The 27,236-nt window shown below is 36.8% G+C and overlaps 1 protein-coding gene across 7 annotated transcripts in view; it reads right to left on the reverse strand.

Annotated features, from left to right (window-relative positions):
- The window catches only part of CEP192 (centrosomal protein 192), a 67,445-nt gene that overhangs the window by 39,711 nt on the left and 498 nt on the right, over window positions 1-27,236 (reverse strand). For 2 of the 7 annotated variants that reach the window (XM_065053077.1, XM_065053082.1), the window contains exons 2-20: window positions 26,556-26,786; window positions 25,595-25,717; window positions 23,882-24,036; window positions 22,314-22,360; window positions 20,719-20,851; window positions 19,957-20,111; window positions 17,459-17,599; window positions 16,880-17,219; window positions 16,374-16,514; window positions 15,919-15,983; window positions 15,646-15,837; window positions 14,570-14,693; window positions 12,416-12,546; window positions 10,451-11,492; window positions 10,214-10,340; window positions 8,614-8,785; window positions 3,983-4,883; window positions 2,400-2,548; window positions 395-625 (exon numbers count right to left, since the gene is read on the reverse strand). In XM_065053077.1, coding sequence (XP_064909149.1) covers window positions 395-625; window positions 2,400-2,548; window positions 3,983-4,883; window positions 8,614-8,785; window positions 10,214-10,340; window positions 10,451-11,492; window positions 12,416-12,546; window positions 14,570-14,693; window positions 15,646-15,837; window positions 15,919-15,983; window positions 16,374-16,514; window positions 16,880-17,219; window positions 17,459-17,599; window positions 19,957-20,111; window positions 20,719-20,851; window positions 22,314-22,360; window positions 23,882-24,036; window positions 25,595-25,717; window positions 26,556-26,722 — 4,536 coding nt within the window. In that variant the 5' untranslated portion in view covers window positions 26,723-26,786. Of the gene's footprint in view, window positions 1-394; window positions 626-2,399; window positions 2,549-3,982; window positions 4,884-8,613; window positions 8,786-10,213; window positions 10,341-10,450; window positions 11,493-12,415; window positions 12,547-14,569; window positions 14,694-15,645; window positions 15,838-15,918; window positions 15,984-16,373; window positions 16,515-16,879; window positions 17,220-17,458; window positions 17,600-19,956; window positions 20,112-20,718; window positions 20,852-22,301; window positions 22,361-23,881; window positions 24,037-25,594; window positions 25,718-26,555; window positions 26,787-27,236 lie in introns of all 7 variants that reach the window. The other 5 variants (XM_065053076.1, XM_065053081.1, XM_065053079.1 and 2 more) reach the window with 4 other exon arrangements.

The following is a 27,236-nucleotide window of genomic DNA, read 5'->3' on the forward strand; positions in this document are numbered from 1 at the left end:
AAATCCTTATAACTGGAAAGAAATGTTTTCTGTTATATTTTAATGCCCAGTGGTATCCAATATAGCAGATACTTAAAAAGCATTAGACATTTAAGAACTCGTCCATTCTTCTAATAATGAAAAAGTAATACTTTTTAATGTATTCTTTTCAGACAGTTGCATAATAATTCTTCATTTCCAGCTAGGTGCTTTTCCACAACTAAAACATCCCAGATAGTTGTAAGCTTATCATAAACATTCTCTTATATTCTCTCCTAACTCCAAATATGAGAAATTCCAGGTTCCTTTGAGGAACAACCTTTAATTCCTGTTCTTTGCTAGTGCCATTAAACTATTCATAACATTAAAAAAATAATAACACATAACCTCCCCCCTCCAATAAGTAGTTACTTACTTCTAAATCAGGATTTTCAGCAACTGCTGTCAGAACTACCCTACTCGCCAAAGCTTCTGCCTGAACAATTGTCTCGGCATCTGCAGAAACTGGCCAAGATGAAACATTGAGAATATACTGGAAGATCCCTGAATGACAAGGTAAGAAAAGTATTTTCAGATCGTTGGTAGAATAGGATCCTACGATGGTTTTGTTCTTGAAAACCAGGCATTGGTATTTCACAGGATCCACCTGAAAAACAAAATCTTTGTCATTTTCAGCAGACGTCTTGCCAGAGGACAGCTTCTTTCAAAATACCACATTTAACCGGCACCACTGCTCAGCACAGAAATTTTGTATATTATTACATCTTTATATTCATGTCCCACTTCCATTTCACTCTACTATGGACATTTTCTTCTAATTTAGGAAGTTAGACAAGTCAGCCCAAAAAGTTGCTGGACTTCCTTTCCAGCATCTAGTGAAAGATTAACACTAGGAATATAGTATTTATTACATTTGAAAATTAATTCATAAGTAAAATCCTGATTTTGAGGAAGAACACCAGTACAAAAAATAAAGTTCATTCTTAACAGAAATGTCAGTGGATAGAGGTCACCAGTAAATCCCAGTGTAGATGCTTTGAAGTTTATGTTGAACTTATTAATAGATAATCTTCACGCAGGAGAGACAGACTGCAATTCATAATCAGCATATCTCAGAATTAACTTTACTGAGAAAGTATTTTTTAATTATATTGTGCAGCAAACAAACTAAATGCATATATTTATTCACAGAAACAATTGTAAATGGGACTGTCAACTGCCAAGTAATTTAATGAAAAAAGCACCTCCTGGTACAATAGAATCTCAGGTTTGAAGAGCTGCATAACAACCTTATGATACTAAGTAACTGGAAAAATACATAAGAAATCTTAACTCTCATGTATATATATATATGTATGTACACAAACACAGAATCATGCCTTGGTATTTTTTAAAGAGGAAATATTCAGGGAAAACAAGCAAAACCAGAAGTCATGCTCCTGGAAAGACACGTGCTACATCTGCTGGAAAAAATATACGCAAGGTGGAAATAAGGATTTATAAAACTTACAAACAATACAAATATATTGTCTGTCATTTTTCAGTAAAAAGGACCATTAAACAAAACCAGCAAGAACCAGATCTTTAAAAGGAAAAAAAGCAGTAGTGCATAGAATCCACAACTGAACTGCCAACATCACTACAGAATTTCAAAAAATTGATTAAATAAAGATCAGTCCACCAAAAACTAATAAGAACAGAAACAACACCTAGCTCAGAAGTTCCCAAACATCAAATTGCTAGCAGCTCAGAATATTCTATGCTTGTTCTGTTGTTATATTCCTCTCTACTAAGAGTATTTATCAGTAAAGAAAATTAAATTATACTAATGGCCCTTTAATCTAACTCATTCTCCTGTTCCTGAGATCGTTTACCTCTGAAACTACTACTGTGCTGAAGTAGATAGAATTTAACAAAATTGAAGTGCAAGGTGCCCAATCTGTGGCCTACAAGCCACATACAACCTGGAGAGCAACCTGTCCAGCTTAAAGCCTGCTCCAAATATTTCTTCTTCTCTGTCACACAGGATCTCCTTAATTTCATAAAATCTGGGAGCAAACTCTACAAAACATTTCAACAGTAAGAGTCCCCAGCATGGTTATTTTCTTTTCTAGGGCTGAATTTTCTTGCATACAGAGTGAGGAATGAACAAACAATAAACTCACACCTACCAGAATTTACACAAGCAAAACACTTTGGCAAGTCAATTCCCTCATGTGGCATTACATCCACTATTCCTGCCCCTTGGAATAGGTCAGGTGGCCTGGCTGAAAGAAGGTAGCACTGGTTTTGTGCATATTAACTATAAAACGAGAAAAATCCACACAAATCTGTACAGAGGGCTCTAATTTTACATATAACATCTGATAAGATTACAGCATTATGCCTATAACTTTATTGAAAAAAGACCTGACTCTTACCTTTACCCCATTCACTGAAACACTGAGTATTCCAATGCTGACCTGCAACCACCGTTCAGTTGGATTAAAAATGCCAAGAACTGTCTGTGATGCAATTCCCACACAACAGGCATTAGGGAACTTCAATTCCTCTGGTACTTTTATATGTCCTTTGGAAGAAAATACAATCCTGTTAGTACCAGGTACCCAAAAGCAAATCAGCACTCAGGCTGTCATCATGTCAAGTTCGTAAACTCATTAAAGAAATTCTTTGTTATGGAAACAAAATGTTTGGCTCCTACAGTTTTCATAAGAATGTTTTCCATAAGCTTGATACTCAGAATTTCAAGCAACTGTCTGTAATTTGCTTCTTGCTTGGAGTTCTAGTATCATGAACAAAAATATTCACAGAAATAGCATATCCCATGCAGACACTAACCCACAAGTACATGTATTTATGTATAGATATATATACTATGTATAATATAGAAAAAATACTAAGTGTTCACAGTTTAACCAGTACCAGTTCCACTCAGAAAATATTAATATCAGTATTACATCAGCTTTAAAACATTTACACTGACCAAAAAGGATTTTTTTTTTTTTTTACCAGAGTATAACTGTTCCCCAAAAAGGTGTTCAGGAAATTTTTGCTCCAGAAAGTACTGAGTACTCCTAGAGCAGATTTTTGCTGTAGAAGTGTGATCATCAAATCTGTCACCAAATAAAAAGAAATCCTGCTTCAAATATTTTTACTTCCAGGAAGTCCTTACTTTCAAAATAACTCTTTCAGCATAATTGCAACATCATAATGGCAACTCAAAACTCAAATGGAGATAAGAGTTCTCTGGCACACCAATGATCAATCTTCATTACATCTAGAAACACACTAATGAGTACTCATGTCAAAAAATTTCACTTCTCGGTTAGACACATGGACACCTGAAGTAGTTTTAGTTACCTGAGCAACAAGCTTTAAAATAAAGCCACACACTCTTATTCCCCTCCAAAAAAGAAAGTTTAGCACAAGTATGGAGGTGAAAATATAAAGTAAGACTAGCATCACTGGAAATTCAGTTCAAAAACTCAAGTTCGCCAAAAATGAAGCTTAGACTACACAAATATTCAGAGTTCAAAAACATCTACACCTCCACGCTCCTTCTCAAATTTCTCAGCTTAACTGACTGCTAATACCAAGTTAAGCTAGAGACAGAAATTTCAGAATTCTGAAACTGAATTTCCAGAGCACAACTTGTCTTGCCTACCATGAACTGCAGCTAAGATTTCCTCCTATGAAAGACAGTGCCAGATCCATTAAACAAATACAAAACTACCAAATGCTGAAGCAGAATACTGAATTTTTTCTAGATTGTGAAAAATTTCTTTTAAGACCATTAGCAGGACCGTAAGAATAGACATTGAATTCCAAGAACATCATTAAATAAGGAAAATTACCAATTCCGCTTTTTAAAATAACAAAGCTTGCATAAAGAATAACTGCAGCTACACTTAGTAGTCAATTTTATTTACTGTATCTTAACATCAACATTATCACCATTCTTGTCCACAGCTGTATTTTAAACAGACTCTAAAAACACACTTACCAATACCAGGTGACTTTAACAACTCCCACTCACTTCTACCAGCTCCAAGAGGTTGTCCAGTACATGATTTTATATTTAAGATATTCTCATTCCAGGAAGCAGAATGTGGCTTACAAAGAGAAGCTGCACCCAAAGAGCCAGGACCAATATTTGGACCTATAGGAATTCCTGCTGTAAGTGGATTCTCAACATGTCCTGCTGGGATCCCTGAGCAAGGAAGCCCTGCTGGAAGACCAAAACCTGCCGAGCTGCAGCCATGAAACCGAGACAAAACTGTATTTCCACTCGATGGTACATTTCCCACATGCTGTTGTGCAAATGGAGCTGTTGCAAGAGGAGGTCCTGTAAGCAATGTGGGAACAGAAGAAGAAACTGCTTGACTGTCAGAGGTAGCGACATGGGATTTAAAGCTTGAAATGAAAACATATTGTTCACCAGGGGAGTTCTGATTGAATGGCATATAAGTGCTTAATCCAGGAATAACAGGTAGTATATTTAAGGCTGGTAATTCTTGTCTCTGTGCTGTGTTTGTTTGATTCTGCCACACTTCTTGTGCATCAACTTTAAGAGAAAGTGGCTGAAGGATGCAGAACTTACTTGATAAAGCTGATTTAAGATGGTCTAGCTCTTCATGATTTCCTGCCACATTTGAAGGAACAGATGCAAGGTGCTTTCCATTCTTTGGAAAGCCTTCTTTGGACAGTTCTTGACTCAGTACATCATCAAGATTTCTTTTAAGACCAGCAAGTTCATTTTCTTCTGATTTCTGTTCAATACTAAGCAGTGCGTCTTTTCTCTTTCTTTGACATAAGTGGTCTTCCAGATTTTCATTTTTATGTTCCTGCGAAGGAGTTGGGCTGGCTCGAATTATTGTTGTGCTTAGTTCACTAGCATCTTCATCCTAGTACACAAATACAATACGCAGTTTTACAAATTTTAGAAAAGCAAATAGGGTACATAAAACAAGACAGAGCTTAATGCTGGTATTGCTATCCAATAGAAACAATCCAGTTTGTCAAGTCTTATCTGAAGTTTGGCTTTTGTAACATCTGTGGCTCTTGACCTTGAAATAGAAAGCCTGCAACTTCAACCTGTTTACTATCTAAAGTCACATTCTAGACAGGTGTTCTTAGTCTGGCTGGGATGGAGTTAGTTTTCTTCACAGCAGCCTCTGTGGTGCAGTATTTTTAGAATTGCAAACAAAACAATGTTGATAACCCACTAGTGTTTTAGCTATCACTGAGCAGTGCTTGCACAGTGTCAAGGTCGCCTCTGTTTCTCACTCTGCGACTCCAGCCAGTAGTCTGGGGATGAGCAAGAAAGGGGACAGTCAGGACAGCTGACTCCAACTGACCAAACTGAGAATCTACACCATGTAATAAAACCAGCAATAAAACTGGGGAGGAATTTTTCTGAAGTTGCTGTTGCTTCAAGACTGGCTGGGCATTGGTCTGCTGGTAGCAAGTGATTGCCTTTGCATCACTTTTTCCCCTCCCCCTTCATTTATTAAACCATCTTTATCTCAACCCCCAAGTCACCCACTCCACCTTTTTGCCCTTCCAATTGCCTGCTCCAATCCCTTGTGCCACCAGCTGGGGTCAAGCCACCACCACCCTAGACATGGATCGTAAAAGAATGCTCTGCTCTCTGAAGTTACCATTGACTAGAAGTTTCCATAGGGCCAAAAATGTTTGACTATCTAGGACTTGTAGAAAACCATTCTGCAGAAAGCTAACTGTACTATTAAAAAACAAACAAACAAACCACTCACACAGAAACACCAAACCACACAAAAGGAGCAGACTCTTAAACTCACTGACAGGCTCACAAACATTATTCTAAAAAAACAGAGGCCTGCAGTGTGTTGTCTTATTTATTGTGTTTGGATCCAATACCAGGAAGATTTTCACATTTAAAAATGCATTAATCAATCCTAAAATAGCAGCATCCTAGTGCGGTACAGATAATTTCTCTCCTTATTCTTTATGATGCCTTTGAATGCCAAGACGCTTATTAAGGTCGAAGTTTCATCTAACAAGAAATGAGAATCCCTCAAGTACTAACAGTCCACTAACGAAAAGCTGATGTCATTAGGTATCAAATCTGTACTTAGGGTTTTTACTAAAAGCCAAGGACCTAGAAGTAGTGACATCATAGCAGACTTTTGGAGGAAAAAAAACCCAACAAGAACAACAAAACAACGACCAAACACAACTGCATGGCTCTGAACCAAATCTCTAATCAAAAAGGATTCATTTGAGATACATGAAAATGCACTGACACAAACACTTTCTTTGTACATTCACACAAAAAAAATCAAAGCCCAGAAACCTTCCATTTTGGCAGGTATGCACAGTGTAGGTGAAATGAGCACACAGAATGTGTTTCAAGAACTTTCCTACTGGGTTAAGTGTCAAAAGCAGAATTGATTACACTTTGTAATGCACTGTTCATGGCTACTAACAGCAGCATTCGCACTAATCAGTGGCGGAAGACTGACCATGGGAGAACCACCCTCCCACGAGTGGCATCACACTTGGTAGACTTTGCAATACAGTGGATAGAACTCCAGGTATCTCCCCTACCAATCTGGAAAATGAAAGTGTTCTTTAGTTGTGCTACAAACATTATTTATTTTCTTGTAAAGTACATCCAGATCACAGATTCAATTTTCAAAGTAATTTTTAAAAGTTTCAAAACCAGAACCAGACAGTGTGGTATCAAAGCAACCAGACATCAGCTCAGGACAGGCTTACCTACAGAACTCCTACACAGGAAGAAGAGAGATACAAAAAATGATAATGAGTATCTACAGCATAAAGCAATTGTTCAGCTTAAGTAAATAGGACCTGGGAGGCAGGGAAAGGCATGTGAAAGGGAAAGGAGCTGTTCACAATGTTGTAGAAAGGTAAGCTGTGAGTTGCAATCCTTTAAGAAGGGCATTCAGGGCCAGCTGCCTGTGGTAACACCAGGTCAAATCAACCACACAAGAAAAAAAAAAAAAGGCAACCTGACCCTAGCATTAAATGGAGAGGGCACTACTGGTTAAAGAGATTATGCCATACTGGATATTCAGATGTGAAGATAATACCAATACAACCATTCTTGTTGTCTGTAAGAAGCTTCAGGCAAGGGACAAGAAAGTGGCTATTAACAAGTACAAATAAGACAGATCTCTCGGTCTCTCTCAACATGAACAACTACTAACCCAAAGGAATACATTAAGACTGCAGCATGATACATGTGACTTATAAATGTACTCATAATACTAATGTAAGACTTCAGGAAAGTACTTGAGGATCTCCTTGCTGACCACTCAAACAGCACCATCTCTTCAAGACAGGGGGACAAACTAGTATGCAGCCAGTTACACCAAAGCATCAAGAGCCACTCATTGCCATGAGATGACAGGAATCTATAACCACATGCATTTCAAATGTGAAACAGACCCAAGAGGCAATGCTATGCCAGCATAGACAGCAAACAAATACCCATTTAAATTTGCCCTTGAGTTCCTTCCTATGGGACCGCGATTCACACTGGAAACATCAGGATGGAAGAGAACAGATATTCCCTGTGTAACTTGAACAACTAGACCTAAAACAAAATGGGCTATAGGCCAGAGCACACACTTCCTTCTTCTTGATGCTTTCAGTATGAGAGAACATTGCTGCTGGTGGAGGAAGAGAAGGCTTCACTAAGCTTTCACTAGCTACCAGTCCTCAAAAGCCTCATCCTCTGCAAATGAAAAAAAAAAGGTGCATAGTAAATAGCACTGCTATCTCCTGTGATAGAGAAATCCACAACTGATAAAGATACTACAAAATAAATGCAACTGCTGAGAATTACACAGACATGGATGCTGTCAGAGAGGTTTTTCAGCTTTGGTTTTTAAAGTTCCATCCACATTTCCAAACACTTTGGAAGGGAGGATGCATGACAAAGATTTTAGATTCCAAAGAACCCATGCATTTAGATATAAAAATGCCAATTATCTTAATCAGTATAAGATTGCAAGTCTGAACAAAAGTTTCACTCTCAGAGTACACTCTTTGCTAAAGCTGTAAAAACAGTCAGAATTACTTTCAGAGGTAGAAAATGATGGCTTCAGTTCTGAAAAAAAAAAGAAGTTTAGCTGAAAGACATATTTATAAAAATTTCTCCAGGTGGGGAAAAAATATTCTCCTAACTGAAGCTGTGCAGAAAGGGAGCCTCAGGGGTGATTAAATCAGATATAGATCCTACAAACTACTACTGGAACACTGCACTGCATTCCAAGAATGGAATGACTTTAAAAGGAATTGAGGAAAAAACAAAAGGGGAAAAACACATTGACTAACTTTTTTCAAAAGTCAGTAGTTCTTTGAATGTTTTACTATGTTTATGTTGATTAGAATTTGTGCACTTAACACAATCTATTTCAGAACTGAAATTTCTGAAAGTCAAGAAGGGCGCAGAACCTTTTCCCTATGCACAGCATGTCCTAAACTGTTCTGAAACCCTTATGGCTTTTCTAATTTAGGATTATTTTGACCATTTAAGGATTTGTTTTAGGGTTTATGGGAAGGTGTTGTTTTGTTTGTTTTAAAGAAAGGGAATTAATACATACTTACAGTTCAAAATTTACTTACCCAGTATGTGTCTGGATCATGTATTTCAGCTGTGTTCTTAAGGGTAATGTCAGATGCAGAGACATAAGTTAATCTGCTCATGCTAGGACTTGAGTAAACTGACTGGGGCAGTAGACTCTCTTTGCAAGAAGATGCCTGATAACGTGACGTGCAAGTAAACTCAGCTTCAGATCTGAAAAACAGACTCAAATTATGTCAATATTAGAATGTATTTCTAATGCTGCCCCCAAGAAAAATCAATGCTACACGTTAGATATACTATTCTAAAAGTCAACTTACTTAGCCATTCTGTTTAGTACAGTCAACAGGAATGAGAAAACAGGTCTCAATCAACCTTTACAAGTTCTGTCTTTCATGTACATAAAAATCATTTTCATTGGATATAAATCCATAAGGCAAAGCATCAGAGTTCCACAACTGAACTCAGTTGTTAAGGTCACAGAAAAAACAACTTTTTAAAATAAAAAAGGTAAATCAATATACTTGTATCTAACTAGATAGAACAATGTCCAAAAAAAAAAATCATTCAATATCTCAGGCACCACACATTATTATTTCCTATTCACTGCTGAGATTCTCTTCATTTCACACACCTGAAAACACAGGATCTTTCACCACTTTGTCAAACAAGAAGAGATAACATGAAACCAATTAAAGTCACTGACAATTTTAACTGGAAATCCTAACGTTTATATAACACACTTATAAAAATACATATACTTCTGCTCATTTTAACCTCATAGAAATGCCAGACAGCCTTTAATTCTAATATCATGTGCAATACTCTAACTATGGTCAAATATCAAACAGTGAACTTAAAATTTAAGGCAAAGAAATCAGTTGCCTCCTCTTTTTATTAAAATATACATAGCCACTGGCAACTGGTGATGTTTTTTTGTTTCAGACTACAAAAATCAACTTAGCTGTTATCTTATAGTTTATATAACACTTATTGTTATGGGACCTCATTTAAAAAAAAGCATTGTCCTTTCAGTTTTTAAAAAAGCCTCAAATCTTAGACACTAGTAGCAATTCCAAAATACAAAATGGTCAAAAACAATACAAATAATTCTACCCATTCCCTCTCACAACAAGCAGTGGTTGTGAAGCAGAGAACCAAACTGAGTTAAATACTTGCAAGTATAAAAACCACATTTTCATTGGCCTATACAATGTCAAGCTTTGTTATCACATAATTAACACCATAACCCCCAACCAAGTATGTAGTATGAGTTACACTAGAATAACAATAAATAAACACAGCATTTATAGCTCCATTAACACAAAGTTTTATGTATCTGACTGGCTATTTCGTACTCTTGCATTATTGGATAATCATGAGCAGAAACAGCAACAATGTTCCCATACAGCATCTCTGTCTCCTCAGGGCAGTGAGGAAAAATAAAGTTAACAATTCCTTAGACTGCCTGCCCATACACATAATAGAAGCAAAGAGAAAGCTTAGTCCAACAATGAAGTCTTAGCTTAATAAATATCTTCTATAAACAGAGATCAAGGACAACAATCAAACTAAAATTTGATCCCTCAAAAAACCTCATGAAGCATTAATAATTCTTACAACCTGCACCAAGACATTTACCCTGAAAATGCTGTTCCAGAAGCCTCACTAGGAGAAGAATGAATTAGTGGTGAAGTCGAAGGTCTGAAGCTACACTGATCATCGTCTAGAGGCTGCAAGTCACATTCAGGTAGAATGGGTTTATGCTCTGGTAAATAAACAGAATTTAATAACAGTATTAATTCAAGCATGGGGAACAAGTTTACTGTCAAGAAAAGGCTTTTCAGCAACTGGTTACATTTATATAGGTTTACTTACCAGTACTATTCTGGGAGGTTGGGGAGAGTTTCTCAAAAGTTACATGCTTCACATGCCCACCACAATCAGTACCGGCATCTTTGTTTCTTTTCTCTGTTTTTGCATTTTCCTTCTTTTCATCAGTGTTCAATTTCTGCTTAGGCTTTGCTTTTGTAGGACTTATTGAGACATACTGACTAGATTGCTTGTCAGGTTTTAAGTTGCTGACTGACAGAGTACTTCCTGTACTTCTCTCCACCAAATCATTACCTGGTCCAGGAACAGCATTCGTTGCTTCATCTACTATTCCTGCATCTTCCCTGATGCAAGATCTACCAGTAGGATCATTGGTCTGGTAAGCAAGCGGACTTCTCCGTGCCACTTCCACTTTAGCTGCAAAATGAACTCCACACATCTGTGCTTCATTTCCAGTAGGTGAGGTCTGGCTATCAAGTGTTTCTGATCTAAGATCAGCATTCACTGACTGTAAATGCTCACTATTTACTAAACCAGATAACTTTTCTGAATATTCAACACTATTTGCAGTTACATCTTCACGGCTTGGAACACCAGATGGACTACAGAAATTCTGAATATTGTTTTTTTCATTAAAATAATCCACAAATGGCTTCTCTATTTCTTGCTGCTTGCTATGATTATTTATCAAGCCTTCTGCAAGAGTATCCTTATTTTTATCCTTGCCCAGTAAAAAGGCATTAGGCGTAAAGTTCTGTACAGATGCTTCATGTTTCACAATGCTCTCATTTTCACTTTCATGTCCAATCTCATCTGTTTTTTTGAGGTATTTTTCCATATCAAATTCCCTATTTTCCACAATGCTGGATAAGACCTGATTAGTAGAGAGTTCCGTCTCTTTAACAATTCCAGGAAGGAAACACGTTCTTTTACTTTTTTTAGAGAGTGCCATCATCATAGCAGCTAGCTGGGAAGGATCAGCACTGGAGGAAGCATTAGCAATAGCAGATGCAATAGTACTAATACTCAGGACAGAGTCAGAATTATTAGATACGTTGTCTTCAAACTTGTCTTCCTGAATTCCACCCTACAAGAAACCAATATGACTTAAGCACCAAATCAAGACATTTTTGTTTATTGTTTTTTTTTTTTTCCTGTGTTTTGTTTCATTATTTTGCATTTTGGTATATGGTAATATATTAACATTTCTAGTTGTTACACTTTTAATTGCCTGTCAAGAAGGAACATTGCAATAGGCATAATTCTCATTGTACCGAGTTTTTAAGTCTACTCCACAAAGTTGTGGGTTTTTTTTTTTAAGATTAAATAAAGATTGCCTACTAGGAAGCCTTAGTTCCTGTAAAACTTTAAAAATCCTAAAATGTTTTAATTCAGTTGCAAGAATTGAGAGTAAAATCCCATCAGGAAAAAACAGCAGAGAAGCAGTGACTATGACCAAATACAGTGTCTTCCCACTAAAAAAGGGAAGACACAGCCAAATATCAGAAACTTGATCACATTATGTCAATAGGAATCTGAAAAACTATGGGCTGACAAACCAAGTAGCTACAAAAGTGAAGGAGGGAGAAAAAGGAAAACAAGGTGGTGATAGTAACACCTGACTCACAGCAGGGACAAACAAACTCATCTTTCTTGGGAGCCACATCAGCCTTGCAGCTGCCTAAAAGGGCTGAATGTGATTTAGGACTGTAACTGCTCATACACTTATACAGTCCTAAAATTACATTCAGCCTTTGAAGACAACCACGGAGGCTAATGTGGGCCCCGATGAAAATGAGTTTGACACGCCAGCAGTACAGGATCATGGCATTCTAATTAAACTTATTTTAACAAACAGTGGCACCTGCTAGGGTTCAAATGATCAATATAAAAAAGTAGTGGCTTGATATGAAAGTCCAAATTTAGCCATATGCAAAGAAACAATAATAATTTGAGTTATTTGAATTTTGCTCAAGTTCACAGTTGAAATTAAAAATACAAAAGAAATACCTTAGCTTTACTTTTGGTAGCAGCTTCTGTATTCATGCTTTTATGTATTTCACTTACAGTATCCTCGCTATGCCATGCACCTTCACAGCTGGTAGAATTTGCATGTTCTTTTGTTTTTGCTTCTAAGTCACCTAAGAACAAACCAAAAGACAGGGAATTAATTCACAGTAAGTAAATTGTCTAAACACCTGCATTCCTGGGATATACACGTTCCTTTAATGCTCTATAGAAAACAGAGCTGTTATAATGGCACAGATCCAAATACTGAAAGCATAATTTGTTTCCTGTACAGTACTCAAACTTTACATTCAACTCACAAAATTAGCTGGTATTATGAATACCATGCTCACACTCTTCAAATTTTATTTTCACGGAGCTTATTCTAACAGCATAAGCTAAACAAACCTTTCCATACAATGGTGTTTTTAACATAATATGAACATAGACCAAACTCCAACAGAAAACAAGAACAGTTACATCTGAGCAAAGCCAAATTTCTTATGCTGGACACAGTGTTTGACTGAGGTAGATAGCAGGGAACTGGTGTCTTAGAAGGATTATGTTTAGGAGAGACAGTTTGTTTCTGAAATGATCAACGCCATGAATAATCTTGATTGGGAGATGAAACCCAAACTAGGAGGTATTATTCATACGAGATCCAGAGGCTACCATTTCAACAAATTGATTCCTACTTGAAGGAAAATATCTGGATTCCCTAGAACACTAAAACCAGCTTTTAAAGACAGGTGAGAAAACAAGTATGAAGCAACAGTTTTGGTTTCATTTGGTTGGGGGAAGGTATTGTATTGTTTTGTTTTGTTTCTCATTTTTTGTTTGTTGTTGGGTGTTGTGGTGTAGTTGTTTGTGGGTTGGGTTTTTGTTTGTTTTTTGTTGTTTTTGTTTGGTTGTTTTTTTAATATATTTTTTTATTACTATTATTTACTTCTGTTCTTGTAGTAGATATTCAGGGCTTGGATATACTTTGTATTTCAAGTAACACCCTCCTTAGGCTCAGCTTCCTCTCCATCCCCTGCTCCTTAAGCAGGAATTGCATACTGGTAGTGCTCACAAAGGTTATTATTGCCAGTACTAATGAAAATCAGATAGCAATAACTATGAATATCTTAGCCAAAAAGTGACCCAAATATCTCTCTTCACTAGCATTTATAGTAACCCTCATGTCAAAATAAACACATCTTCTTATTTTTCTATTATTCAAAGCAATAATTATACTCTAATTTCATTGAATAGAGGTCATGAACTCAATGAAATCCTGGTATTTTTGACAAAAATTGAGACTATTGTATAGTGAATTTAAGTACACCAACACTAGATTTTAAAAAAATAATTATTAGAGACCCTTTAAAAATATTTGCAAGGTCCCACTATGAGTAAAATTACAGCTGTAAAGCTGTTTCAAAGAAGCAGGCTCCATGAAAGCCTGATATTTTTCACCAACATAAAAAAGTATTTAAGTCATTGCACTTTCAGTACAAGAAGGCTCACAAAGATTGATGTTGCCACAATCCTATCAAGATCAGTAGAGATGCTTTAAAACGCACTTATCCTTTCCTAAACAAACCTTATTGATAGGCATATGTGTGTATATATATATAAAATGCATGCTGTGATCTTTATATATAGAATTTTGGAGGAATCTCCTAAATAATTTATTTAAGTTAAACAGATACCATGCAATTATTGTTACTTATTGTTTTCCTTCCTTTTCCTATCCTCTATAATTATGTGAGCAAACAGACCAATTTTCTGTGGTTTTTTTTGTTCGGTTGATTTTTTGTTGGCAATGCATTTATACAGCTCTTTCAACAGGAAAACTCTGAACAAACTTTAATTATTACAAGACATTCTGGTAATTATCCAGTATCTGAAAATGCTGAAATATCCAAAACAATTTAGGGTAGTATTTGGCATTGGAACCTTCTTTCTTGTAAGTGTTTAGGTTCTGTGTTTTTCTGAGGGGAGGGTGGTGGAGAGGAAGTGCTAACAGAAAGTGAAGTATTTGTTGAATGAAAACTAGAGTCTTTCTGTCACAGAATACTCTTAATAGTCTTTAATAGCTATATATTAATACAAGTAATTCTTAACTACTCTTAAAACCACTGCCTAAGGCTGAGCCTTCTGTTCTCTAATTACCTGGAAACATCTCAAACAATTGTGAAATCTCGTGGCCAGTGTCAGCTCCTGATGAATCAGATTGCCTTAGTAAAGCAACAGGTTGCCTTTTCTTCGGAGATGTAATACAGTAACCAAAAGATGGCTATAAAAACAAAAATATCCCAGAATACAGCATAAGTAAATAAAATCATTAATTAATAGGTTCTGTGTGCTTACAAAACAGTTTCAGCCATAGTGCCTCCCCAGTTGGTGTTTGGCTCTCATACGACTGAGAAATAACATATGCCTCCTAGCATCCCAAATACCTAATTCAAATACATACACATTCAATATACACATAAAATAAACTAACAACTTATTTATACCAGTTAGACAAAATAAAGTACATATGCCCTCACCATCTCTGCCTGGAGGCATGATCTGCTTCTCATCCTCTGAACGCACCAGGACAGAACATGCCAACTCTACCAATTCACCAGGACATGACTAAATTACACATATTTGTAAGCATGTTTGACTTCTTCCTCCCATTTTACACACTTCCCTGTCTTTTTTTTTGTCTGCAACACAAATGAAGTGCTGTCTTCCAACAGCAGATAAGAGACAAGTATCAGACAGATGCAAGAAGCACACAGAAGTACGCAGGTTAGAGTCTAGATAACTCTGTTTTACTGAAGTTGGGCATTCGCCTAGATAGCACATCAACAATCAACAGCCATTCAGAGATACCCTCAGTGTTCAAATACCCCTGTCTGAGCAGCTTTTCATTCAACTGCTGTATGGATTGTTTGCTTGGACCTCCACTGTGTACCCTGTATGTGGTATACTTTTCTCCCTCTAATCCTACACATAATTAGTTCCTGGCCAAAAGGTGAATATGAAGATCAGCCAGCCAGCCCTTCACATCAGAAATGCCCACTGGAAAACAAAAGCCAATCCAGACTTGTCACACATAGAGAATTTCCTTCGCAAATTAACTTAGAAAAGTAGTTCTCATGAAAAAAATGTTACAATATTAAAAAAGACCAAAAGTAGTGCTAGCTGTTGTTGTTCTTGTCCTTTCCTTGCTTTAATATTAACATTAGGATACATACCCGTTTCACATCACTGCCTCCACCAAGACACCCAAGAGCTGCAGATCTCTGACCAAAGAACTCCCCCAAAGACAAACGTAAATAACTGGCATCTTTATCAACATCAGATGTTCTCAGCAGAATGCAGCTATTGGGAGATCTCCATGAAGCATCTGCTAATTCAGATGCATTTGCAATGTCTACTTTTTCCACCTGCAGACAGAGAGATTTCAGAAGATGTAAATAGCAAATAAATTAGAGAACTATTCTGTTTACACTGAGATAATCAGTTACCTGCACAAGTCTGTGTGCTTTCTCAAATTCTTCCTGGTCTTTTGCAATCATAGCTGCTGCTTCAGCTTCAAATCAAAGAGAAAAATTATTAAAATAAGGCATAAGTTATTAAGTGTTGCAATTACTATTTTGCATCATTAAACTAAATTTTGAGGGACAGATATTGCAATATTTATTTCTGTATCTGAGACAGTTTGGAATGCTTTTTGAAACAAAAGACTCTTCATAGGAAGAGTAGGAAACACAGCAAGAAGCTAACAACTATAACTAATGATAATATCATTACAGGCTAGTATCAACAACAGCTCGCAAGTAATTTGTAGTATCTAAAGCCTGGAGGCTTCGCAACACCAAATACTAATTTGTTGACATGGGAAAAAAAAACAAAAGGGAGGAAAGTTTAATTTAACACTATTACAGATAACAGCTAACTAAAAAGAAAACAGATCACATACCTCCAGTAATGAACTCGTCATTTATTTTATCATCTTCAGACAGATTTAAATCTTGTTCTTCATCAAATGAAGTATAATATGCAAGATCAGTCACCCATTTGCCCTCTTCATTTTGATAGACAATGCTGTGTGGCAAATCATCTGAAAGATACATCAAATGCTACATTGTTGATTAAAATAAAAAGGAATATGGCAAAGACTCTTAAGTTTAGATTAAAGATTTCAATTGCCAGAAGTAAACAACAAATTAAAAAAATGTACCTCAAGTTGCTGCAACTGCAAGCTTAAACTAGTTTCATCATCAAATAAACAACAGTCAAGTACAATATGCATCAGTCAGTATTTTTTAAAACAAAAAAACAAGTTAAAATTTACTCATGCTACATACATTTTTATTATCAGTTTGTACAACTAAAGAAAAATACATAGCTTATAATTTTATTTATTTTCCATGCGACGGATTCTGGTCACAATTGTATAAATGGGTTACATCTAAAGCAACCTACCTTTGTCTGTTGTAGCTAAACTTATGTTCTCGCAGCTGTCTGCAGTTGGAGACAGGTAAGTATCAGCAAGACCGACTTCACTTTCAGTTGCATCTGTCTGAGGTGCATTTGCACTGGGAAGAACTTTAGGAGTGGTGTAGGGCCCCAAAAATCCTTTGGCTGTGTGTAGTCCTTCTGCACCAGAAGCAGCAGACTGACACTCAGAGGACTGTGTTTCTTGCTTTGGAAGGACACCTGAGACATCAGCTTTATGGCTGTCAGTGCACTGAAGGTACAGTGAATCTAAACGCAGCTCAGAAGCAGTGCAGGAATCAAGCACATCCCCAGTAGTCATGGAATTCTTAGAAAACAATAATCATTTAAAAAGTGTCAGAAGTGCAGTTTTTAACTGTTTGTGATAACAGTTCCAGGTACTAACTTGTTTGAAAATGTATCTAAAACCAAAATGATGTTATGAATTTTTTGTAAAGGAAGTTTGGGTTATTAGTTCAACCTCTAACAAGCTTTCAAATGCACTGCCATCTTCTACTGCAGTCTTACTCTATATTATAAACAAAAATTTAAATTACAATTTCATACCTGTTGCCGTGCTGCTCTGGGCAGCATTTCTCTTTGCACAGGACATCCAGCTATTCCTTGATTTTGTGAACCTTCATCAGTAGCATTTCCAGAGTCTGCTCCTGTCACAGCCTGGTAAGTGCCAGGAACTTGAAAGTTCTCCTTTTAAAATAAATAAGATTTCAGTTACACTCAAACAGGTATACCAAAGAAAAAAAAAGTAACACTACAATTGTTTTCAGTGTTAAGAGATTCTCTAGCAAAGAAATTATCATACTTTGTTCACCCAGGTGCCACTGCCAGGGGCATCTCTAGCTGCTGTAACAGCACCACCACCAAGGACAATAGTTCCTGGCTATGCCAACCCATGCATCTGCCTCCAAGGGCACACACAGCAAGAAGATGCAGGACCTCTTCTTATTCCTACTACATCCTTTTACTCCCTTTAACAAGGGAACTGTGCTACTCCTCTTCCCCTTCTGGATGACCAGCTGCTGGATGAGGACTCCAAATCCAACTCAGAACCAGTTGTACCTATCCCATTGCCTATCTACGATGGCAGCGAAGCAGGAACATCTTACACAAACAGAAAAGACCTGAGGTCAGAGAACGAAACTGTGTGATTCTCGCTCTTCAAACAACCACCTATCCGTTTCACATACAGCCATACATCAGCAACTGGCAGCCTATGCAGACTACTTTTACAGGGTTAAAATACCACTTCCCACAGCTTGGAAACCCTGATGTCAGTTGGGAAGTTTCTGAAATTTCAGAAGCTACAGTTCATTTAACTGTTTAAATCAATCACGCTTTCCCATTCTGGTCAGAATTGCGTCCATTGCTTCAAAGCCAAGAAAATGGAAAGGCACTTAATTCCCCACAATCTGTTATGGAGCTAACTGCTGCTCAAAGGCAAACCACAAGCCAGCAGTTTGCTGCTCCACACTTACCTTTCACACACTGAGCAGTTATTTAAGAGACTTACTTACTCTGATGAAAAAAAAAAGAGTCTCTGTAATGCTATATATACTTACTAAAACCTTGGACATTGCTATCCAAGACAATAAACCAGTGATCAAAAAGATTTTATAAACTAGTTGTATGATATAAAAGAACTGCCAGCATGTTACTTCTCCAGTTATAGAAACAAAAAATAAAACAGAATCAGCTACAGTTAAAACTAACTCTACTTGAGAAGAGCAACAAGTTAAACTACTAATAGTAGCTTTGTCACAGAATCATCAGATTAAAATTAAGCAATTCCTACACAGAAAATAAGACCATCTCCTGCACATTACAAGAAAGTCACAAGTGAGATGAAAAGATGCCCTTGGCTTCAGTTCAGCTGACCAGCTTGCTGGAGCTGCAGGGGACAGTGTAAAGCAAGCATTTAATGGGTATTAGCTTTTTTACAGACATTTATCTTTTGTCAAAAAAATATTTGCATTCAGAAGCTGTTAATCAAAATTAAAATTATGCCATCACAAGACAATATATTCATATCAGTAACTAATATCAGTAGAGGCTTCCACTTAGTTATTAATTATATTATTTCCCTTAGTGGACTTGAGGGGATTCAAAGGATTTACCTACAAACATTTTACCATCCCTGACACTAAAAACCACCACTAGGAAGCTGAGAGGGGAAATAATATGTTTAAGAAACATTCATACCTTAAACGATTCAAGAGAATGCCTCAGAGGTACATTAAGTTCAGACCACCATAAACAATCCACAACTCTAAAATTAATTTTTACTTTTGTAAAGTCCACCTTCGGGAAATATAACTGATGCTATATTAATTACAAGATTTCTCTGAGGACAAGTCTCCATCATCCCAGAGACAGGACAGAAATCCAGACTTAAGAGTTTGTTGTTTTTTTTTTTTTTTTCCTTCTTTGCAGGATCAGGTAACAGAATTAGCTGCACAAGGTTCTCTAGCAGATATGCTTATTAGGAGAAAAGGGAAGGCTATGCACAGGGCAAGGAGGAGCATGAGGAGCAGGGTTAGACAGGGGTGGGAAACCTGAACCTGACTTGAATAAAAGAGACACCATAATAGCAAACCCTTCAGCTTTGCTCCAGACCAATGCCATTTGGGACAGCCAGCTGCTTCCCTAATTCCACCTTATCTCATATGCAACAAGACTTTCTGTAACAAGCAGATGAATCAGCTGCTAGGTCTGTGCTACAAGGAGGAGGAAAAAAAAATACAAAAACAGCTACATAGCTTCTTTCCTTTTTTTGTTTTATTTTTCTTTCCCCAGGGAAAGCCCTGCAGAGGGAACAGAAAAATTCAGAAGCTCATTCAAACAGCTTTGTTTCTAATTTAGAGCTGTATTTGCTATCTTTAAATTTAAAAAGAATCCTGTGCTGTACAGGCTACCTGTTGGACAGTATTTGGGTTTGTCAGGAAAGAAAGAAAACCTAGTTCACCCTGGCAGACAGCCCTCCATGACTCTTAACAATTCTTAGGGACATTTGGCATGCTGAGCTTTGAACTTGACTTTTAACCTACTTCAGGTATGCCATTTTCAGAAAGCTTCAGCGCTGTACAGTATTCTGAGAGTTTCTGTATGTTGGTGCCTTTTCTTGCCGTTTCTGGTTGTATCAGCTGCTCAAAATAGGCTTCTAGTTGGTTATCAAAGAACACTTCATCATCAATATCATCATCTATTGAAAGAGAAGAAAATATTCCAAAACTTGTTTAGTTACACAGAACTCAAGCTCTCAATTTTATCCGTGTGGGTAAACTACAGGGTGTTTCAAAAAGATGGACCACATTTGAAATACAGACTGCTTTGAAAGCGGGCCGATCTTTTTGAAACACCCTGTAGACTTCCAACTTGGGTATCACCCTGAATGCGTGGCATCTAAAGAGAGTTGAACTGAAACTCAAAATTCTAACTGCATGTACATGTTCTTCAGCACAGAAGTTTATCTCCACTAACCTAAACTGAAATTCTAGCTATGGTTACCACTTTATTAAACAAATGCCCACATTTCTACCTGCATTTTCGATTCACAGTAACCAAGGGCTGTAGTTTAATTTTTTAGATGAAACTTCCAGTTGTGATCTTCTCTGACAAATTCCATAGCCACCAACTCCTACTACAATTTTAAAACAGCCAGTTTCCCAATGAACAGTTTTAATATCCCTAATACTAGTTTTTGATCAAGCATAATCCTGTATTAAATACTACAGTAAAACAATACCTTTCTTCTTGAGTCTGCAACAATAACACTGAGTACAACCACCCAGAATTATAAGCACACTTACCAGTAGAATCTTCTTCTGAGTTTGTGAGAGATGAGAGTTTCTCATTTTCCAAAAAGCTTGAAAGGCTATTGCTAAGATGATCACTTGAGATTTCACATTCCATCAGCTTTTCAGAAGGTTCAGATGGACCAACCTGCAAAAAGTACCCAGACAGAAATGTTTCTAGGAGTTATCAGTTGTTGTATAAATTCAGTTAATTTAAAAAAAAAAAAAAGTTAATGAGGTTAATGATATTCCAAAACTTCCACCTCCCTTTTTTTTCCATACTTATCCCAGCAAACATTCTATTTTCAATGGACTTTGCCTGCTAGCTTCCAGAATGCATACACACATAAAATAGAGGGATCATAAAGGGGAAAGACAGAAAAAGCATCTGAGGGACACCAAACTTAGAAGACCACAAAAACAAAACACCAAACAACTGCATTTAAGAGTTTACACTTGAAAAAAATTGCTCCCCTTCGTTAACTTTCAATCCCAATTTCTAAACACAAAGAAAGTTCTCAATAGTTTCCTATGCTGCTACAACAGTGATTCTTCAGAAATCATATACTCAGATCAACCCTCTTTTGACAGTTTCTTCAAATAAGCAAACTAAATTACTTATAAAGTAGCATTTCAGCTGAATCTAGCTAACTGTAAATACTGTATTGTTTATATACCTGATTGATTTTTAAAAGCAACACAATGTAATGTCTGGTTTGGATTTAGTCTCACATTCTTCGTGATAAATAGATCTTTGACAGCAAAAAAAGTTGAAGTTCAGAAAGTAAAGAATTAGAAAGGAATCTGAATTATAGTTTTCAAATGATAGCCTGTGAGCATTCAACTGCAACCCACTGGCCACTGTGGCCCCCAGAAAAATAAAACAGAAGAAAACTACATCCATTTAGTAAATACCAGCTGACACACTAAGGAGCACATACCAGACAGCACCTGGCTGAAACCCGAGGCATATTTTGAGTAAGGGACACAAGATCTCCCATTCCTGTCTGCCTTGTACCTCTGTGCCTGTAACTGTCAGCTTCTCTAACACAGTATATAAAAACAGCTGAAGTACAGCTCTGCCTGTCAATACCTGCAGCTATGTGCTAGGTCTGGGATAGACACAAAGAAAAAAAAAATACAGAGGCAGCAGGAAGAAGACATCTTCACTAATATTCCTCAAAGGAATGAACAAGTACAGAGGCAAGCCAAATCAGGTGGATATTGTCTACTTCAATACTCCAAAAGCATTCCAAGAGTTCCTCAAAAGGCTTTTCACTAAGCTAGACTACAATTGGAATAAAATGTAAGGTCCTTATATGGATAAAGAACTACAAGACAGCAGAGGGAAAGGGTAAACAACTGTCACAATCGAGAAAGATCAGGTGGAGTCATGCTCCCATGGTACTAATTACGCTAAATGATCTGCAAAAAGGAGGCAAAGTGAGGCATAACACAGTCAGCATGATGGCACTGTTACAAATTTAAGGGATACATAACATAAGACAAACACAGTTCAATTACCTCCCTCTTCCTCTCACAAAATTAAGTCTAGCAAAAGATTATTATTAGAAAACTTTTAATTTCGCTACACGCACAAAAGGTTTCACCTTGTTATTCTTACTGTCTGGAAGAAGACACATGCCAGTTGACAAATCTGGAATAAAAGAAAGTAGCATAATCAGTATTCTACTATGTTCTTGGTATACTACTAAATGCTAACTATTCTGTAAGACAGCAGACTGAATTCTTGAAGGTTTTGGCATACACCATAAATATAATCCTGAAACATATACTTTATCACAATACCAAAGTTTGCATGTTCTTATAGCAATGATCAAAAGTATCTGGGAGTACTTAAAAAGGCAGGGATTCATCAGGGCTAGAACAGTAAAAATTATACAAGAGAATTACTGCCTTAAGGGTTGCTGTAAGGCAGCACAAAAAAGGAGTCACAGGTTGCACTAGCAGAAGTAGGAACAAGTATTCTGTTCCACTGTTGCATTTCACCTATTGGGCCAATTCTGGTTTTTTTTTTGGATCACTTGTAAGCAGCTTCCGTTTGTCACTGTTACATCCACCCATAATCCAATAGCAAGTCCCACAAGACAGAGAACATTTTAGACATGAACATACAGATTATAGCAAAAAAGGAAAAAAGGTTCCTAATTCTTAAATAACAGATGGAAATAAAAGGCAATTTCTGGAACAGAATCCTAAACCTTGAATAAATAAAATGTTAAAACCAATTAACTAAATATGATCAGGCACTATCAAGTCAGCCTCAGTTTTCCAAAGCACCTTGATTTTTGTTGCTATGGTACTACCACTTCCTCAGGTCTACAAGAATAAGTGACTGATGTCAACACTTCAATGCTAGGAGTGTGTTTTATAAGGACGTATTTATATTACAAACCGTAGTACTTTCTCATTGAGTATGTTCTCTATTAAACTATTAACACTTTCCTTGTGAAAACCTATGCAAATATTCCGACAGAGCTTAGAAAAGAGTAATGACTAGAAGTATATATTTACTAAGTATATTTACTGAGTTTTAAGGAGAAAGTAGAATTTTATCACAGGACCAGCAGTAGCAAAAAACCCAAACAAGTTTAATGTCAATAACCACCTTTTTAAAATAAGTCACAGAATATTATTTTGCTTCTACTACTCCACTCATACATAGTTTTCACGGCAAGAATTCTGAACTAATTTTTCACGCACCGTCTCACAACAAAAGTAGGTTTCCAGCTTCTATAACTGCAGTCAAAAATCACTTATTACAGGCTGGAATACAGCGAGAAAAGAGACATTCATCAAAATATAATCTCATAGACTTACACTTACTGAAAGAGAAGGGGTAGAAAACAACTTACATACACTTTTTCCACAAGCAAAGTTCCTGAAATTAATTCAGATTCCTACTACCATTCTAACTATGGTATTTTATAGCAAGCATTCTGACCAGCTTCTGTCTAGTCTTGTACTTTGAGGAGAAATCTAAGAACAACAATGTCAGCCACAAGCTATCTCTGTTTTCCGTTTGTTCAAATCTAAGAGATTCTTTTTCAAAACCCATTTACACTATGCCGTAAAAGAGTGAAAGGGTCAAGAGGAGACACCTATAGCATAATAAGCTAATTACGGCAAGTAAACATTTTTTCTCAAATATTAATACCTTCCAGTCGTTCGAGTGGCAATACCTCAAGCAAGGTATCTTGATTATTATTTGAATGTTCAATGACATTCTGATCTTGCTGTCTGTTTATTGAGTTGGATTCTTTCAAACTAATAGAAGTTGACTGAGGTTCTTGCACTTGTGTAGCAATTTCCCTAGAAAGAGAATTATTCCAATGAAAAATAACTCAGTGAGATATATAAACATCAGTATACAACACTTCTCTATATAGAGATGTGAGAAATTTTCCAATTTTAATGCCTTCATCTCTAGGAAGTCAGCTGTCCTATTACTTGTAAAAATCTGTTACTTGTAAAAAAACATATCTCAATATTACAAGGGTTTCAGTTTCACAATCCAAAGTATGAACTAATAGTGAAATTTAACACATGCTTTTCTACATTTTTCAGTTTGTTCTTTTCTCTTTCATTTCTGAAAAAAGAGAGGGAAAAGCGTAAGGGGAAAAGGGTCTATTCCAGGCGAGTTCCATGATCCATTTGAGAGCAAGTTAAACACTAGACAAGACTTTCCTAAGTCCACGATATCAGCATGCCTTTTATAACATTAAATTAGGGACTATATCATAAACAACACAAATCACTGAAATCCCATACAGCTCCATTAAATAACTGCTTTTATAATTCTGTGGAAAAGTTATTTTTTGCTTCTGATTTCATAGGATTTCCACACAGGCAGATAAGCTAATAACGTAAGGTGTTAAAATCTCCACATTGAGGGAACTGGACCATACTTTTGCTTTAATATTTCAAATGTCAGCTTTATTTATATATCTAAAAGTTTAAAATGCAATTATTTCATGCTTAGTATTTTTTTTTTTAATTTGAATACAAGAGAGAAGCTGACTCTCTTAAATATTATATTCTTTACTTTTATAGGGACATACTTCCTATTGTGCATTTTTATCAGTGAGAAAGATGCACGTTGTGGTTTCTATCACAACAGTAGGAACAAATTTGATCTTGATCAGAAAAATATATCCAATAGCCTCTAACACTTCCAACACTTAGTAACGCTCTCTAAATTATTTCATTAACAGTAGTTATTTCTTACAGAACAGCAACCGCTGAGGCTACAAGGAAGCTAAATTCAATAGAAATTGATGTTCCTTTCTGTATGCAAACTACAGGATACTTACTTGGAACAGATTTAAATCAGTGCAAACTACTATTCAAATACATGACGTGAACCAGAAACATCAGCTTAATTCTAGATTATGCAATGTAAACTAAGTAAATACAAGCCGGATTCAAATAAGTAAATTAATTAATCAAGCTTAGGAAATTTTTAATTAGTGTGACAACAAAACAAAACACTACAGTTTAAAAAAACCCCCACACTTCTAAAGGCTTATTCCTGTCATGTACATGAAGCCAAATTAGTCAATTAAACAGCAGAATGCTGTTCATGTAGGGCTGTACAGCCTAAGTGGTAGCATTTTACTGGATGCTTCCACAAAGCTGCCACTGTCCCTCCTCAGAAAACATGGACGAGCTGTTTCAGTAGCAAAAGCTGCCTTGGCTGCCAAACACTGTAAGCAAACGGGTTAACACAGCACTGAGCTCTCCAGTTACTGCCATCAAAAGGTAGGCAATTCAGTTCTGAAGTATTTCAGAATTAGCTGACAGTACATATAAATCTACATGCTGGTACATGCATTTTAGGACAGAATTAGATTTTAACTATCTCACTCACATGTCATCACAAAAGCTGATGGCAAATTTCCCCATAGGCTCAGGATCTGAATGACTACTGTGAGAAGTTCCCGGTGGAGGTGAATGTTGCTCTTCTAAATAGGATGCAAGGACATCAGAAAGCCTGTAAAGGAGGGGAGGAAAAAAACACAACAATCATTCTAATATACACCTCTCCTGTTCTCCACAGAACTGGAAAAAAAAAAAATAATATTGATGACCATTCATCTCCCGTAAGTTCAATTATTTGAATATTTTAGCATTTTCCAGCCAATCTGTATTTACAGGTACATGTATGTACCCAGAATGATCCTTTCCGGTCTTCTGGATTAAGTTCTTTAGAGAAATACCACATTACCATTTTTAGTGGCTAGTGCTGTCCCCTTTAGAACACTCACTTCTGGACCAGGGTACAAAAGTCTGATCTTCTTGTTAAGTTACATGACAGCAGTGATCAAAGGCTTCTAATAATTACTCTTTGCTCTACTCCTTGCTGAACAAATCATTATAAATTGTGTTAAATTTTAATTGGTATCCATAACACTAGTTCTTACACTACCCTTTCTAAAATGTGCCAGATTCAGAGAAGTTACGTGAAAAGCTAATAGAATGAAGAGATCACACGTGTAAAAAATAAGTTATTTTCTACACCACTTCAAACTTGAGTATACTAAGCTGAAGAGTCAAGTTGAACGGAACTTGATGGTTATCAGTATAAAAACTAAGCTGTTATTTTAAAGGGTAATTTTAATAAAAGTGCCTTATGAGTTATGAATGTAATGCAGATTCTTCACCACTAACATAATAAGCCCTCAGTTTGACGATTAGCATGCTACTGACTAGTAAACATTTTTATCATGTATCAAACAATCTGTCAAAATATTTTTTTCCCTCCAAATTTAAGTGTTTCAAATCAGTCAACTGATTTTTAAGTATTAATTGCTATTAACTGATAGTCTTACCTGTTGTCCCAACCTGTTCTACTCCTGGCAACAGTTGAGGCTGCAACAGGTAAGCCAGGGTTTGAGGAAATAGTAACATTTTCAATAACACTTGAAGTGCTATTCAGTGAATAGCCCAAGAAGCTTGGAAATGTTTCATCAGCAATATTTCTGAACTCTTCCATCATCCTGCACAAGCTGCTTAAAATAGCACTCTGCTCGGCAACACGATCAGCCCTGGTCCAGCAGCATCTGAAAGCAGGAGCAAGTTAAACAGTTATACAAGCCACAGTAACGCTGTCAAAAATACATTACTCACAGATCACTAATTAACGTTCTTTGGCAGTCACATCACCTTATACACAAACACGCATAAAAATTACTTCCAGTCCTCTCCCCTCAAGCCTTTTGGGGGCCACGAAGTTTTATAACATTCCTAAGACTTCCTAAAAGGAGGAGCACTCGCTGCAAGTGAAGAGCACCGGCGCTGCAGCCCGTGCCAGCCTATATTTAGCCAGCAAAGCCGCTTGCACCCAGCCAGCCTCCCTCCATTTCCACAGCGCCGAGCACCTGGGGAGCTGCGGACTCCGAGACGCGACCACCTCGGGCCGCCACCCGGCAGCAGAGCACCGACCGCTACCGACCTCCCCGCGGAAGGCCCGGGCCCTCCTCCCCTCAGCGCTCGGTGCAGACACCAGCCCC

The sequence above is a fragment of the Columba livia genome, chromosome 2 (assembly GCF_036013475.1).
Source record: "Columba livia isolate bColLiv1 breed racing homer chromosome 2, bColLiv1.pat.W.v2, whole genome shotgun sequence".
In the NCBI taxonomy this organism is placed as follows: Eukaryota; Metazoa; Chordata; class Aves; order Columbiformes; family Columbidae; genus Columba; species Columba livia.